This window comes from Zosterops lateralis, assembly GCF_965231275.1.
Source record: "Zosterops lateralis genome assembly, chromosome: 1".
In the NCBI taxonomy this organism is placed as follows: domain Eukaryota; kingdom Metazoa; phylum Chordata; class Aves; order Passeriformes; family Zosteropidae; genus Zosterops; species Zosterops lateralis.
In genome coordinates, this window is record NC_139762.1 from 82245592 (window position 1) to 82262731 (window position 17140).

A 17140-nucleotide genomic window follows, 5' to 3' on the forward strand; every position below is an offset into this window, starting at 1 on the left:
AATTAAAAAGATTTTTTTCTTGTTTAGTACAGCTCAGCAAAGAGTGATTAGGGTTGTGATAATACTATATAAATATATTTGGGAAGTAAATGTCAGAGAGGGATATTGACTTCATCACATGATCAAATGGCAGTACAGTGAGTAATCCTGAATATATCTGCACTGGAAATCTAAAGGCTCCCAGGTATATGATGAAGGAAGCATTTGAATACTCTCCTGAGCACTGGAAGGAGTAGCTTGCAGTCTGGTAGCAAGGAGCCTGACAAGTTTATGGGCATAATTGTACAACACAATAGAATAAGAAAATGCCTGAAGAGAGAAAATTAGGCTTATATTATGAGTCCCTGGGCATCTGGTGTGTCAGTATCCCCAAGTGTGTGAGAAAATAGATTAGATCACTGTCAATTTGCATTATAATAATTCCATGCCTCAGGGCTTCCACTGGAGTTGGGAAAGATTTTATTTTATTCTTCCTGATGCATGATTTGTCCTCTACTGCTCTTTTTTTGCCTTCCTCTGCAGTTCTGAAGATAAATTGTCATAGGTAGCATTAGAATCTTAGGGTTCATGTATCCTGCTGATATACTCAGGATTAGGCCAGCCTCTAGGCCTGGAATTCTTTTGAAGGAGTAATTTACCTAGGTGATCTTGGTAAGGCTCCATTGATTTCATTTACAGCATGGGACACAGCCTCCTTCCTAGAATCAAATGGAGTTATATTTAGCTAATTCTTTGCAAACTTGCTAACACACACCTTTTCAGCAGGCAAGCTATTTATTAATCTCTCCCTCTTTTGCCTGAGTTGTCCTGATGCTTACTAGTATCTCACTGGGCACCTTTGACTGTTCATTTTTTGTTTGCCTCCTTTCATCCTCCAAAGTGACAACATGATTTACTTTTAGAAGGATATTCAGAAGAAAGGCATTTTCAGCAACAAACAGCATGAATGAAGAAAGACACAAAATTGTTCACTCCTGGAATATTAAAACTTACAGAGGTATATGTGTGATTCCTATGTTCCTGTCGACACATCCTTTGAAATTACCTTCATCTTGGTGTTGGAAGTCCATCTGGCAATGCTAATCTCTTTTACTGACTTAGATAAACAACATTCTTAAGGTGACCTTCACTCAACAGACATGATAAGCCCAGGTAAATGCAAAGGACACCTGGGTAAATGAATAGCCATTGTATCACAGTAAAAGCTTTTGAGAATGAATGAGGTAAACAATATCCATGGAGAATATGGTTGGCTGTCTGATTTTTAAGTCTGCACAGCATTGGATATGCTCAGGAGATGCTTTTTATGTTCAGGGTGTTCTTGTCCGTGTATTGCTACTTACTGACTAAAAGACATTTGCATCCAGCAATTCTGAATCACAGAACTCTGTCAGAGGTGACCTTCTCACAAAAAAGTATATTTAAGGTTTTGCACTCATACGCAAATTCGAGATGTGGCCAGTACCCTAAAGAGCAGAAGTCACTCACAATTTTCTCCCCAAATAAAGGTACAATGCATGCTTTACCTTGTTCCACCTTCAGCCTTGACATCTGGCCACATTTCTGTCATACAATATTATCTTTGAAGTAATTCTGTAGCTGCTCAGTGAGAAAGCTGTATGCCATGGAATGACTGGAGGAATGGCCACTATTTGATGGTCCCTCCACTTAGGATACCAAAATTTTTGTTTGCGTGACTCTGTCAATTATGACTAGAATTTTAAAGATTTTTAGAGATCATGAATTTTCTAAACTCTTACATATAACCAGAGAGCCAAGGCCAGCAGTGAGGCCTTGCCACAATCCTGCTTTTAACTGGGGGCAAACAATATCAATCTGAGCCCCGGGTAGCCCCTTTTTTGCAGAGTATCCTGTTCATGGATGGCTCTTTACCCCAAGAAGAGTCTGAGGGGTAGAAGAGTCCTACCTCAGCTGCAGTCCATTCCACATGAAGCTGAGGGCTGCTGCCACACCTGTCCCACTTGTCAGTGTCCAGCAGCTGAGCCTGAAAGGAGCATGCCAGGTGTTCCAGTACTCTGCTTCATAGCACCAAAAGGACACATGCATTTCTCTTATTACCTGTTCAGAGCACCAGATTAACCTCTGGCTCGGCAAAAGCACTGTAGGTCATCTAAGCGAAGATGGATGTTGGTGTAAACCACACAAAATTAACACAGAGACACCAACTTTAGTTAAACTTTAAAGGCAGAATGCTGGAATTTCAGTAATTTAGTCTCAAAGACCTTATAGTGCCATAAAATAATTTTTGGATCCTGAAGTTTTTAAATGTTATCACAGATCTTTTTCTCTCCTGAAGTGACAGGAACACAATAAAGTTCCATAGTACAATGTACAAAGTCCTGAGGGGCCAATGATAAGGAGATTTTACATAAATCCAGAGAAGGAGACAAAGAAGGAAGAGATAAAAAAAGAAGGATGTGTTGGTAAAAGGGATTAAAAAGATGTGCTGCCAGAGTGATGGAGCTTTGAAAGAACAGGTTGATATGACTGATGATGGCGTTCAGTGAGGTATTTTCAGTTAAGATGGGGAAGTATTAGAACATTTGTAGAAGATGATATAAGATCATATTTGGATCCCAGAACACCACATACTACTCTTTGATGCCAGCTCAACACTTTTTCTTTGACCCAAATCAATCCTTTACCTTCATATTCCCTTAAATCTCACTGTATTATCTCATTTTCTGCTTTACAGCACACAGCCATAAGAAAGGTCACTTGAAATGCATTTATGGGCAAGGAACTCTTCCTCCTTTGTCCTAAGATCTTAACATCAGCCTGGTCATCACAACAGATGTGATGATCACAACAGAAGAGACATGTTTTAGCTCCTTATTTCTCAGTGCCAATTACAACGCCCAAACTACTGCAAAAATATTCAAAAGGCACCAAAGGGTTAGAGAAGCTAAGTTCTTTTTAAGAAAGATTAGTTGCAAGGTTACTGATAAAGAATGGCTTTTAATTTCTTTAAAATAAGGAGTGTTTACTTGCTTACTTTCATATTGTGTCGCCAGGAGCTGAGATCAAGTCCTCACATCCTGATCTTGGAGAAGCTGCTGCTGCCACCAGCTGGTAGTTCCCTGGTCCTTGGCTGGAGAGATGAATTCATAGCTTACACAAAGAACTCCCAGGGAGACAGATGGACCCTGAAGGAGGTCACATCTACAGAATGTTATAGAAACGTTGGTCCAGTCCAAAGTACATTTTGGAATATGACAGAAGACCTGTATTATGTGTAGATGTGGCACTTAGGGACATAGTTTTGTGGTGGACTTGGCAATGCTGGGTGAATGGTTGAACTCAATCATCTTAGAGATTTTTTCCAACCTAACTGATTCCATGGTTCCACATTAACAGGGCCAACTGATGACAGCATTCTCAGTCAGCAGTTATCCACAGGCATGGCTACAGCAGCAAGCCTACTGAATTCACAGCATCAGGCATGCAACACTGGTTCTTTCTATGATTAAATGACCTCATGTGCTTCACCACTAAGATTCAAGAAATAATTTTTTGGGTGGCAGCTCCATTTGAAGTAGAAACGACATTTCCTTGCATGATTCACTGCTGCTTCTGCAAAACCAATAAAAGGAGGAATATAGTGAGCATTGGATTGTATACCATGTGTATCATGTGAAGAACAAATGGTTTGTCACCCTGTGGCTACAGTCAGATGTAAAAGGGATTTTGCCACATGTATGGGATCCGTGCAGGTCAGTGCAGTGGTCCTTTGTACACATGAAGAGGCACATAGAGATAGTGGATTATCAGAATCTGCACACAGTTGGAGATCAGCTGCTGGGTTTATCACTAGCAAGCCAAAAGGGTGGAGTCTTTTTTCTGTTAGATTTAGGAACAACAGGTACTTCTTCCCTCCTCATCTACAAGAGAATGGTAGGAGCAAACCTGTGTTTGAGTCCTGCTTCCAAAAGCACTGGAAGGTACCCCAGCTGCTGGCTTGCTGTGCACTTTAGAGGGGGTTTGTCAGGGCTGGGATGGTTGTACTTAGAGCAAACCTCAGCTGGCTGCTTCATATCTGGTTGTTCCTACAAAAATCAATTTGTTGCAATTAACAGAAGAAGGAATCAGTCACTTCTTTTTTTTTTCTAAAGAATACTGCTATATCTGGATTTATGAGACAGAAGATGACCCTGGACATCCTTGTTTCTAGACTGAAATATGGGAAATAGAAACAAAAAAAATCTTTATAAGACATGCATTCATAGTGGGTTAAATTAGGTCTGTTGTAGCCCTAGATCGCAACTACAGCAGTGGTGATGGGTAGTGCTAAACACAACTTCTCAGCCATAGCTGGCTATTGCAACAGAATCCCATGCAACAAGATTCATACATATTCTTGAACTCTTAGCCAGTGGTGGCATTTGTATATGAAATGCAAAACCAGAAAAATATGTTAAAACTGGAAAAGGAGGATCTATCCAGGGCTTCTAGGTAGGGTGTGCTTATTTCCAGAAGTGTCTCATAAGGCTTGCCCAAGGACTCATCCCTCTACCTGTGGTGCTCATCCCTCTACCTGTGGTACTCATCCAAGGAGGCTGTAACCAGGTCTGACATGGTGGTTCTGGTGGCAAAAGGAAGACAGAGAGTGGAAGGGCTGCTGTCAACCCAGTAGCACCAGGGACTTGAGCAGGGGACCAAACGCCTCCTGAATCAGTTTAACTTTTTTGATTTCCTGCTGTTCTGAGAACAGATGGTCCCTTCCTCTTCCATCAGCCTTTCTCTGGCATCAGGGCAGGCTGTTCCCTACCTATGCATGATCAGTCTTCTCTGCCATGGGCCCTAGGACACACAGTGTCTTCTGTTTCTTCAGCAGATGCCTGCTAAGGTGAAAATCAGGGAAGATACATGAGGCCTCAGCCACAACACCATGGTGAACTGTGCTCATATGGATTTTTTCACCCCCATCTCTAGACACATTTTTTCCCATTCCAGAACTGCCAGGACAGGAGGGCCAACTGGCATTCCCTGGAGAGGTGCTCTGAGGTTGTGTCTGAACCTCAGACCTGTGCTGGGGAGCAGAAAGAAGGCAGTAGGCACAGAAAAGAGCCAAACTGTGGGGTCTGTGAGGTGATCAATGTGAGAATGGACTTCTCTTGCTCTAGCTTTTCATCCTTTACAGTACAGAAAGCAGTCTGACATCCTGTGCTAGTAACTGTTTTGGAAACCCAGGAACACTGAAGGACCATGAAAATATTTTTTTTATTATATGATGATAAGGCTGTACATGGTACAGCCTGTGCCAGGACTTGCGGAGACATGCAGGGACATGATGCCTGTTGGAATAGCATTGGACTAGTGGCCTGAGAAAAATCTGAGAAAACTCATCCACACAGTTTGTAAAAAGAGGAATCTAGGGCAGTCCCTTATGCCAGACTTAACCTGGAATTTGCCTCACATCAGGCTGGTCTAATCATTCCAAATTCAGTTTTAGGAGCAATATGACAGACCAGGTGATCTGTTTACAAGTGGGACTTTATCTGGCAATATTGCCAGCAGAATTCCCAGGGGACTGCTACTGTCATAATGTAATAGTTGTTTTGATGATCTGGAGGTAAATAAAAACTTACAAATAAAAGAAAAGTGTACAGAAAGGCCAGCAAAGCAATAAAGAGTGAGGAGGCAGACTGAATTGAATAGCTGTGCTTGTGAAATAAAATGTGTTTTAATAAAAGCCACTTGTGAAGTCATCTTACTTGCAAATAATGCAAGTTTATGTAACTGCAGAGCATATTCCCTGTAAAAGGAAGCATTAAAGGAAATTAGGGGTCACTATGTACCAGATCATTGCAATCTGGTGGCATAGAGGAATCTTGTTGATTAGAGGAATTCTGCAGCCCTGCAGTGCATAAATGGAAGGGATACGGAAGAAGAACAAGGCATGGCACAACAGGGACCAACACCATTGCAGGGACCAATACTAGATTGCAATGTGTAGGTCACTTTCCCTTTTCTGCTGATATTGAAAAAAATAGAAACACTGAATAGGCTGGAATTCATTAAAGAAAAAGGTGTTAAGAACTCAGTGTGTTTAATTTATCATATAGAAGTCTGAGAGATGATTCAATTATTTGATTAAAGCACAGAATAGATATGCATACTATCTGCATCTAAACTAACTGGGCAATAAAGCATTTCTTCATCAGTTAGACAGAGGTGTGGAAAGAATCAATAGCTATAAATTAGAGTCTTCCTCAGGCGACTTCTGTAAATAAAACTTATTTGAAGACTGGATACTGGGTATGAATCGTAAAATATCTTCCACTGTGATGCAGGCAGATTGTGGAGACAATGGGATATCAACATGCAAGAGTGTGAAGAATGAGTTTAAAATTGAAGAGTCACTTGAAGGCTCCTCCCAAATAATAGTAGAAAGAGAGTCTTTGGTGCACTGCCTGCCTGACTGCTAGTGTCTTCCAGGAAGGAATTCCTACTGACATGATAAAGTCATGCCAGAGAGCCAACAGGCTAGGACTATGTCCCAAGAGTCTGCAGGACAGGATGGACTGGAGGAGCCATATATTCAAGCCTTTTGCCTCACCACATTCTGAAGTCCCTCAGAGCCTACTGCCACCCACACATTTGTACACCATTATTGGTTCAACCCTGTGCACTTCAGAAATAGCTTGGAAGAACTGGTAGTCCCAGTTTGAACTAGATGCAGCTTGTGGGGATTTCTGTGAACATGAGACACTTTGTATTGATCAGGCTGAACCCTTTAATGTTCACTGATTCCATCCTCTACTACAGGACATCCCCATAAGGCCCAGTGTTATAAAAAAGAGGGAGAGCAACTTTTCCACCTAGGCAGATAATGATAGGACAAGGGGAAATGGTTTTAAACTAAAGAGGAGAGATTTAGGTTAGATGTTAGGAAGAAATTCTTCACTGTGAGGGTGCTGAGACACTGGAACAGGTTGCTCAGAGAAACTCTGGGCACCCCATCCCTGGAAGTGTTCAAAGCAATATTTGATGAAGCTTTCAGAAACCTAGTCTAGTAAAAAGTGTCAGGCCCATGGAAGGGAAGTTGGAACTGGATGATCTTCAAGATCCTTTCCAAACCATTCTATCCTTTTATATTGTATCCTTATATGATACTCTAGCCCCAAACCAGTGGTACCAGTAGCTCCATACTAGCTGTGCCCATGGCTGTGCTCAACTTGCTTATCTAAACCTCTTTCAGGGGCATAACTCTGAATGCTAAGTAATTTTTCTGATTTGCTGATTTGTCCCCTGGTTTGAACCCATGGAGCCATTACTTCCTTTTTCCTGTACACTGTGACTAACAGATCTCCCTTAGAAAAATGAGAAGTGACAGGAGCACAGGCATCCATACTGTAGAACAGTGACAAAAGTATGCAGGTAGCTTTTTCTTCTGGACCACCTATATTCTTCCAGAACTGCTTTCAGGTACATTTCAGGATTTGGAATACAAATAAGGGCTGCTCCATTCCAGCTGGACTCAGTGTTGGAAAATGGTCCTAGGTCTTTTTCATTTGCTAGCACATGTTATCTGAGCATCTTATAAATTCTCCTTGCCCCGGATATACCTTCTTTCCTGTATCATTGGTAATGAAAATAGTATCTGTTTTAAATACAGGATGCTATTTATTCTGAGTTACAGAGGGAAAAAAAAAAAAGCAGCAATAGGCAAATCAACCTTACTTCTTAGTATTGCATAATCAGAAGAGCATTTTTCTAGGAGTATGATTATGTATACATGTACATGTACATATACGTATACGTATACATATACATATACATATATATATTTATATATACTTTTATATCTTTCTCACACATGTGGTAAAAAAAAAAGCTACTTGGTAACTATTGAAAGCAACTCTGCATTTCAGAAAAGCAGACCTTAATTTTGCTTTAAATGACATATGGCAGCAATATGAATGTAACACAAACTGAGTCTGATGAATAAGTTTAATATTCCAGGAGGAAAAACCACAGATAATTCCACTGATTTCTCAGCATATTTTTGAAAAACAAAATTAAGAATGAATTCTTTATGGGATATTAAAGATATTATGAAATAAAATATTTCAGTACTGCAGATCTAGATGGGTTATCACTACACTATGAAAATAATATTCCTGTCCTGAAACATATATGTAAGTCCTTTGCTAGGACTTGCTGACCTCCTTGGAGGCAGTGTTGTGAGAAGAGACTGTCATCCAATGTCCTTTACCATCACTAGAAAGAACCTCATGGGTCTCAGTTATCTTTGGATCGGGTCCCAGAACATTCCCAGATCTGCAGGACTTGGAAGACCACAAAATTATCTTATGAACAAAATCCTGATCCTGCTGCTTCTTAGATAAATAAATTTAGATGATCTCAGTAAGACTGCGATCCAGCCATGATGCAAAAATGCATCATCCTGCTAATTTGTTGTTAGACATGTATTATTTCAAGTCAATAATGAACACATTACTAAACACAAAATCTATATGGAAATTATAATTACAGCTCTTATTCAGCTGCATAATTGATTTTTAAAAATTGTTTAGTTTATTTTATTGTATCACATTATTTTCATGCAGTAAAATGCAACAGTACCACATGCTTCTGAGTCAGCTGAAAAACATCCTAAACAAATTTGCCATCAGTCTGACATATCAAGAGCAGGTGAATGGTATCCTCTCTGCTGTTCACATCCATTTCCCCTGCTTCTCTTCTGCTTATTACCTGTTGTAATTAAAACAATGAAGCGTAGATAGCTCACAGAATGGAATTCTTAGCAGGTGATGCTCCCAGTTAATGACCTGAAATTTCAATCTCCATTTCTCTGTCTGCAGAATGAAGAAGAAGTGATTTAATCACGCAGAAGAAAAGAGAGAAAGACAGGAGAGAAAACATGATGTATTTTACTTTGTTTATTCATCTTCCTCCACTTTACTGGCCAGCAGCAGAAAACATGAGCTGGGAGGAGAGTCATAGTTCTAGAGATGGAGAAACAGACAAATTATTTGTTACTTTTTGTATTCATGAGAAGAAGACTGTCTCAGCACTTTCAGTAATGAATCTTAAACACTGTTGTGTCATATTATATTGGACAAGTCATTTATCTAGAGTATATGTAAGACTAAATAAGAAAATGACAAGCTGAGCTTTTTCCATACCCAAAGGCTGTATAAACAGTGTCAAATCAATCTTTTTATGTTCTGCTCGGTAAGAAACCATTATGCAATCTGTCTGCATCCTTCACAGCACAGGTCGTCATTTGACATTCCAAGCAGGAAGGACCTCATAGCAGTAACACCCCAGATTCAGATGAAGTCTCCATCTGGGTCAGTATCCTGTGCTCAGCACTAATCAGAAGTCAATGCTGAAGAGCAAAGACAAAGAAAAGCATCTATGAGACCTCTCCTGACTACCCTCCTGGCCTTGGGCTACCTTCAGTTCATGGAATTTCCTGAGCCAGGAGTGATTTACCTACATCTCCCTGACTGTCTACCAAGCATTTGTCCCATTTTCCCTTCAACACAGCTGTGTTTTCTGTCCATAACATCCACTGGCAAATAATCACAAAGGGCTTATGAACTTTGTATGACAAAAATCACTGCTTTTTGTGTGTACTGAAGTTGTCACTTCTTGGCTTTACTTTGATGGCCCCTAGTTTTTGTGCTGAAAGACAGTCTAGACTCCAGACCACTCATAGCTTTGTAAATACAATGAAGTATTGGCCATAAGTCTCATTAGTGGGCTCTCTCTCTCAAGCTGAAGAGTCCCTGTCTGCTCATGTATTCCTGTTACAGAAGCCATTTCATATCTACAGTTATCTTGGCAGCCCTGCTCTGACTCCTTTCCAGGTCCACTCCAGGGAAGAGAATTGCACACGGTATTCAAGGTTGGGGCAAACTGTGGATTTATGCAGTAGCACAATGATATTTTCTGCTTTGTTCTCACATTTCTTTCCTGACAATTCCTTACTCTCCACATGACTTCTGATCACTGCTGAGCGCTGAGCTGATGTTTTCAAAGAACTTTCTATTTTGATCCTCAGGTCTTGCTCCTGTATGTTAATGGTCAAGAGGTCATGATTCTTCATGTGAAACTAGGGAGTTTTTGCTTGCTTTGCACATGGCTTTACATGATCCATCTTAAAGTCTTTTCAGGTCCTTCTACAGTTTCCTACAAACTGCATTCATCTTGAGTCTGCCAAATGATTTTCTCATAAGCCAATTTTCTCATTGTACCATCTGATCTTTTTTCTGGGTCATCTATGAACATACTAAATGGCACAATTTTCAGCCTAGTTCCCTGTTGGACTCTGCTGAAATAAATTCTCCCATTGCAAGAATTAAATGTTTGCCCCTGTCCTGCATTTCTTATCTGGAATTCAGTTTTTTATTCAGTCTAGGATTTCTCTCCTTATTCCATTCCTTTATTTCCTTAAAAGGTTTTGTTTAAGGATTTCTCTAAGAGCTGATGGAAAACCAAGGAGATTGTATCATTTAGATCACTCTTATCTGCATGCTTGCTGACCCCTTGAAAAACTCATTAGGGGTTTGCGAAACAGGATTTTCTTTCATGTAATCTGTGCTACTCTTCCCAAATGGGTCATATTGATCCATATGGCCTCTGATTCCATCCTTTATCACAAACCCTACTTAACTACCAGTGCAGATGTCCAGCTTGCAAGTCTGTAATTGTCCACTTCCTGTACGAAAATCAGGGTACGAGTGCAATACCTTCGCTTACATCAATGAGCTATGACATGTTCTTTCTAAATCTTCCTGTCTCTACATACCTATTGATCAATGCAGTTATTTGTCAGATTGACTTTCTTTCTTTCTGTTTCTCTCTCTCTCTCTCACTGGAACACAAGTTTCTCACTTCTACATTTTACCCCTGAATATGAAAACAGTGCCCAAGCTGATGATCATGACAAAAAATTACCAACTGGTAATATATTTATAGCAAATTTTAACCTTAAAAGCACTGTATATGTTTATCTAACATAATTCATTAAGCTAACCTAACTAGGCTAGTTAGTATAGATGTACAGTGAACTGGATATCTCTATATTTGATGTTAAACTTACATTATTTTCTTCTGTTGAATACATTCCCTAAGTTAGATGTGATCATGGACATCTATAGGATTTATCCCAAGCAAGCTAGAATCATATTTGTTCAGTTCCAAGAACCAAAGGCTTTTATCCAAACAGGAAGGAGAGGAAGCTTTAAGAGTACCTCAAAGCCCTTCTTTGTTTCTGAATTTAAAGCAAGTGGTTCTGCTTCGTACTTCCACTGGATATGTTTCCCCGTATGCAAAGATGGACATAAAGCAACTCTTCTGTTTGAATCCCAGTCTCCTGTGCCTGCAGAGCCACATCTGACACAACTGTTTGTATTCACAATGTTCTTTCAAAACCTGACGCCCTGTTCCTCGTGTTCAGATCTAACTTGGTAAGTGCACCCTATTCTACATTCTTCCTTCCAAATATTAGAAAAAGTTATTCTTTTCCTCAGACCAAGATCTCTCATGTGCACAGTACTTGTCTTGAAATCTCATAATCCTGGGACTTCTGCTGTCCAGACAATGTTCTGCCTACGACAGATACAGGATGGTCAGCAACTGCTGATCAATGACAGTGGGATTACTTTATCACAGGATGACAATATTTGTCAAGGCCTAGAACTGATAAATTGTTTTCTGCATCCTAGGATAATTTTTTAATTTCACATCTGCACAGTCCTGTATCTACCTTAATATTCAGTGCTCTTTACAGTTGCTTGCTTTTTAATTTTAGGTTAGCATACTTAATCCTGTGAACTCCCAAACAGTGCTTTGTATTTTTCAAAAACCCAACTTTCTGCTACTGGTCTAGCATGGTACCCCAAACCAGAAACTGAGCATTTGATGGTGTTGTTGTCATGAATAGAAGATGGAAAAATAAGGTTCATCCAAGAAAATAAGAATTGCAGATTTTGACGGTTCTCGTTGTGGAGCAGAAATCACTGCCAGTTGTAGCTACAAAATGCATAAAATACATTCAATCCTAGTTTGGGATGGAAGGCATCATTCAGTTACCTGGTGTCATCATACCAGTCCCTGTTGTGGGCAGGGACAGTTTCTGCTGGGCCAGGCTGCTCAGAGCCCCATCCAGCCTGGTCTTCAACACTTCCAGGGATAGAACATCCACAGCTTCTCTGGGCAACGTCTTCTAATATTTCATTACGCCCACAGTAAAGAATTTATTTCTAATATCTAATCTAATTCTACTGCCTGTAGTTTGTCTTTCAGTTGAAGCCATTTCCCCTTGTCCTGTCACTGCATGCTCTTGTGAAAAATCCCTCTCCATCTTTTTTGTAGAGTCCCAGCTGGAAGGCTGTAATTAGGTTGCCCTTTCTCTTTTCTGGGCTGAATAATCCCAAGTCTCTCAGTTTTTCCTCACAGAAGAGGTGCTCCATCCCTCTGGTCAACCTGGTGGCCTCCTCTGGGCTCTCTCCAAAGGTCCATATCCTTCCTGTGCTGGGGATCACAGGGCTGGATGAGTTATCTCCTGACATGGCTGGACCAATCTGCTCAGATTCAACCCAAAACTGGAAAAGCTATTTGTGAAACAGTTATTGTAATGTGCCATGGGGGTCTGGGCATGTCAACCTTCCCACAGGGATGACTGATAGCTGAATTATTTATTATAGACCAATTCAGGAGAGAATAAGAAGTAATGGGCTCAAGCGGAGAGAGGGTGCATTAGATGGGATACTTGGAATAAATTCTTTACTGTGAGGGTGGTGAGGCACTGGCACAGGCTGCCCAGAGAGGCTGTGGATGCCCCATCCCTGGTGTTCAAGCCCAGGCTGGACGGGCCTTTGAGCCACCCGGTCTGGTGGGAGGTTTGGGCCACCTGGTCTGGTGGGAGGTGTCTCTGCCGGTGGCAGGGAACTACAACCAGGTGATCCCTTCCATCCCAAACCCCCCTGCGAGTCTGCGTTTCTACGCTTTGCTATTCCCCAGGTGACTCCAGCGCCGGGTTTATTATGAAGTAGAACCTCTGCCTGTCAGAGGTTCTATGTCTCAGGCAGGCCGAGGAGGGCGGGGAGCGGGGGGACACAGGACACCCCGAGCACACAGCGCTGAGTGCGGTCCGTGTCCCGGGGCCCGCCCGGTTCCCCTCACGGGGCCGGCGGGGGCGGGGCGGGGCCGCCCGCGAGGGGAGGGGCGTGGCTTGCGGGGGGCGTGGCTTGTTCAGGGGGCGTGGCCACCCGCCCTCGCACCGCCCTCCCTCCCGCGCAGGCGCCCCCGGGCGGAAGTGTCGCGGCGCGGGGAAGGCGGCGGCCATGGCGGAGAAGTTCGACTCCCTGGAGGAGCACCTGGAGAAGTTCGTGGAGAACATCCGGCAGCTCGGCATCATCGTCAGCGACTTCCAGCCCAGCAGCCAGACGGGGCTCAATCAGAAATTGTGAGGGGCCGTTTTGGGGGGCGGGCCGGGCCGGGCGGGGCTGCGGGGCCTTTACTCCTGCAGGCCCAGTGGTGCCTCGGGGCTCTCTCTCCCTGTCTCGGGGTCGCCGGCCTCGCTCCCACCGCCGGGGGCAGCGCAGCGACCCCGAAATCGCCTAAACCCAACCCGTTTTTCTTCCCAACAGGAATTTCATGGTGACGGGCTTGCAGGATATCGACAAATGCCGGCAGCAGCTTCACGATATCAGCGTGCCCTTGGAAGTTTTTGAGTAAGTCTGTGTGTGCCTGGAAGGGCAGGTGCTGCAGTCGGTGACCCGAGGTAGCCCGGCTTCGCAGCCAGGGGTGTTTGGGCAGAGGGCTGCTTGTCTCAAACCCGGTCCTTCTGAATGCCTCATAAGAACGGGGCAGGAGGAGGTCGGAAGTACCTTCTGCCTGTGAGAAGGCAGAAAGGTAGGAGAAGTGATAAAATATACACACCTGTCTTCATAGAACCACGGGATGCTTTGAGTCAGAAAGGACCTTAAAGCTCATCTAGTTCCAGCTCCCCCACTGTAGGCAGGGGTGCCACCTACTAGATAAGTTGCTCAGAGCTTTGTCCAGCCTGGCCTTTCAAGTTTTTTTTTTTACTTCTACATATGTAGGCAGCATTATGAATGCTGCCGAATTTAGTGATTTCATAATGTCACAGAATGGGTATGGTTAGAAGGGACCTTCAAGAACATCTGGTTCTAACACCCTTGCCATGGGCAGGGACACCCATTTAGTATGTCAGCTTTCATTTTTAAAAATAGATTTTTACCCTAGATTAGGATCAGGATTTAAAGTTGCAAGTGAAAATAAAGTAAGTCAGTACTCAGGTGTTTAGTTTCAGGAGTGGCAGCCTGACAGACAATTGGAACATTAAAAGAAAACATAGGGGAAGAGCTGTACTAGAGAGCTTTTGTGACATAGCTGACAAGTTAATTTGCCAGTGTTTCTTCTAAGTCCAGATGTTACTGGTTTGCTGCACTCCAGTGTGTTACTGGCTGTACACAGCCTTTTTCAGGTGGGCTTTTACTCCAGCTGTAAATTTGTGATGACTCTCTTAAATGTTCTCTCTAGCGAGTTTCCCTTTGCCAGGGAGTTGTATTGCAGAACAAAATTGCACATAGGTTTGCTGGTACAGTAGTGTGCATTTTTTACTCTTTGCTGTGGCATGTGCAGCTCCTTCTCATCCTTGATTTCCTGAGTGTTGTGTTCTCGTGTGCTTAATGCTCACCATGTCCTGACTAGGCCACTTCCTGGTTAGTGCCTTTTCAGTTGCTTGGGAAAGGACCATCTATGCTTATTGTCTGTGAGGAGCTGGTAGGTGTATATATATATTTTTTTTTTTTGGGGGGGTGTACTTTTAATACTTTGTTCAAAGCTCTCCAGGCTTTCCAGAAACAGAGTTTTGCTGTGGCTGTGGCCTCGTCCTTGAGCTGCCTTTTGGAAATGGCTGAGTTTAACTGTGGTGGTTTTTAAAATGCACATTTTGGAGAACAGTAGAAAGAAAAAGACAGCAAGATGAGTAATTCTGTACCTTGGAAAGCATCCTGGTAGGAATATGATCATTTAATAATGTCTTTTCTATTTTCAGATACATAGATCAAGGCCGCAACCCTCAGCTTTACACTAAAGAGTGTCTGGAGCGAGCTTTGGCTAAAAATGAGCAAGTGAAAGGAAAAATTGACACTATGAAGGTAAACCAGAATTAATGGAAGTATAATGCAGTAATGTATTTGATAAGTTTTTACTTTCCTGTAAATATGTGGGTGTTTTTCACTTGTGCAGTTATTAACTTCTGTTATTATGTGATTTATCTTAGCAGTTCCTCTGCATGCCTGTATCTTAATTGATGCTGATAGAGCCTGTTCAGGAAAGGAAACGTGTAGTTCATCTCACAGTTGGGGATGCAGCTTTCACTGTGATTTTATATTGGTTAAAGATATATGTAGCACTAGAGATATTTTGCTTGGGTCTTTTTTGTGGGTGTGTAATTTTGCTGTGTGCAAACTTAGAAATAAGCAAAACAAAAGGAATATTTTTCCGGTCTTGAATGGATAGTAGAGGGTTAAAATGTCAAATATGCTCTGTAATCATCAGTTTATATATATAAAATTAGTGAAAATGCATGCCAGTGTTTATGGGTTTCTGAACTCATACTGCCATTTAGTATGAGCTTAAGCATTCTGTGATACTGTTTAACTCTTGGAACTACTGCAGAAAAACACAATGAGAAAGGGAAGTTTAGTGAGTTCTGAGAATATTCTTTGTTTGGCTGAACTTAGTGTGGAGGATGACAAGTTGTGCTGCAGAATGTAGACATATGGAGATAAGTCCTCAGCTTCTTTTTCTTTTCTCTGTGCTTGTGAAGTTGTGTATTTCTAAAGCAGGTGTGAGTTGCTTTTTTGAAGGTGGAGTGGATTCCATATCAAATCAAGAGGACATGTCCTTAGTCAGCTTTCCTTAATAAGGTCAAGCAGATATTGGTGCACCAGAGTTTACCAGAGAGGTCCAACTGCTTTGTATTTCTAAGGAGAAAATGCAAGTGAATTTCTGGGAATTGAAGGACATTTTAGTTTGCCTGGTGCATTCTGCGTGGATTTCACGTGGGCATTTTCTGTGGATTTTGTAAATATAACTTTCTTTCTTTGTGTGGTTTGGGGGGTTTTTGAGTACTTCAGTTCACTGAGAGGTGTGTTGGGTACAAACATTTCTGTTCATCAGGTAACACTGCTTGATGAAATCTAAATAAATTGTCCAGATGATGTATATACATTTTTTTTCTCTTTCCAGAAATTTAAAAGCCTGTTAATTCAAGAACTGACAAAGGTGTTCCCAGAAGATATGGCAAAGTACAAAGCTATTAGAGGAGAAGATCCTCCTCCTTAAGTTGGCCTTTGATAGCTCTACAAATGTCCCATAAACTGACACCACCTTATAAAAATATTGATTGGAGAGAGAGGGAATCCAGGCCCTCCTAACAACTGTACTAAAAATGGCAGTGGTGACTGTAAAGGAGCTTGATGGTTGTTCGTGGTTCTGGTCTGAAACTACTGAATCTTTCTGAAGACTTCTACTCAGTGATTGTGGTTGAAACTTCCTATGGTAATCTGCTTTTCTTTCCTGAAGGGTTTGAGAAATGTAATTGCCTACAGGTCATCAATGCAGAGCATTTCCCACTAAGTGCATTTCCATAGCAGAAAAACATGGGCTTTTGTATTCTGAAAAGTGTGCCTCAGGACTGTGGGCTCATCTGGCTTTTTTAAGAGAAATGCATTTATTACACTTAATTATTTTTCATTTGTAAACTTCAGGGTTTTGGTTTTTTTTTTACTGCAGTATGAACAGTTGACTGCTATTGTCTTGCCAAATTCTACTGAGCAGGAGCCTGTCAAGGGCTGCAGTTCTCATGTGTCATAATTAGTTGCAGCCAGGAAAACCTTCAGATCTTGTTTTGTTCTGGGAGCTGCAGTGCAGATGGCTGAGGATATAAAAAGTGAGCATACCTGGGGACTAGCTCCTCTATGACTTTAATATTTTGTACAGTATTTAATGTAAGATTTTGTTTATTCATTTTCTGCAAGCAAGTTGTTGAATAAAAATTTGAAAAAAAAAATCTAAATCCTGAAATTTTTTCTTTTGTATGCTTCTC

General features: G+C 41.7%; 1 protein-coding gene across 1 annotated transcript; it reads left to right on the forward strand.

Annotated features, from left to right (window-relative positions):
- Nucleotides 1–13293: 13293 nt before the first annotated feature.
- MED10 (mediator complex subunit 10) lies at nt 13294–17140 on the forward strand. The gene is made up of 4 exons (XM_083875783.1): nt 13294–13465; nt 13650–13733; nt 15083–15185; nt 16282–17140. Exons 1-4 carry the CDS (start codon nt 13344–13346, stop codon nt 16375–16377), a joined length of 405 nt encoding a protein of 134 aa, XP_083731909.1. The 5' UTR covers nt 13294–13343; the 3' UTR covers nt 16378–17140.

Excerpts from the sequence above, each read along its gene's own strand:
- MED10 (XM_083875783.1), top strand. The coding sequence starts at position 13,344 with ATGGCGGAGAAGTTCGACTCCCTGGAGGAGCACCTGGAGAAGTTCGTG. Across the intron at positions 13,466-13,649 it reads ACGGGGCTCAATCAGAAATT|GAATTTCATGGTGACGGGCT; the intron begins GTGAGGGGCCGT and ends TCTTCCCAACAG. Across the intron at positions 15,186-16,281 it reads GAAAAATTGACACTATGAAG|AAATTTAAAAGCCTGTTAAT; the intron begins GTAAACCAGAAT and ends TTCTCTTTCCAG.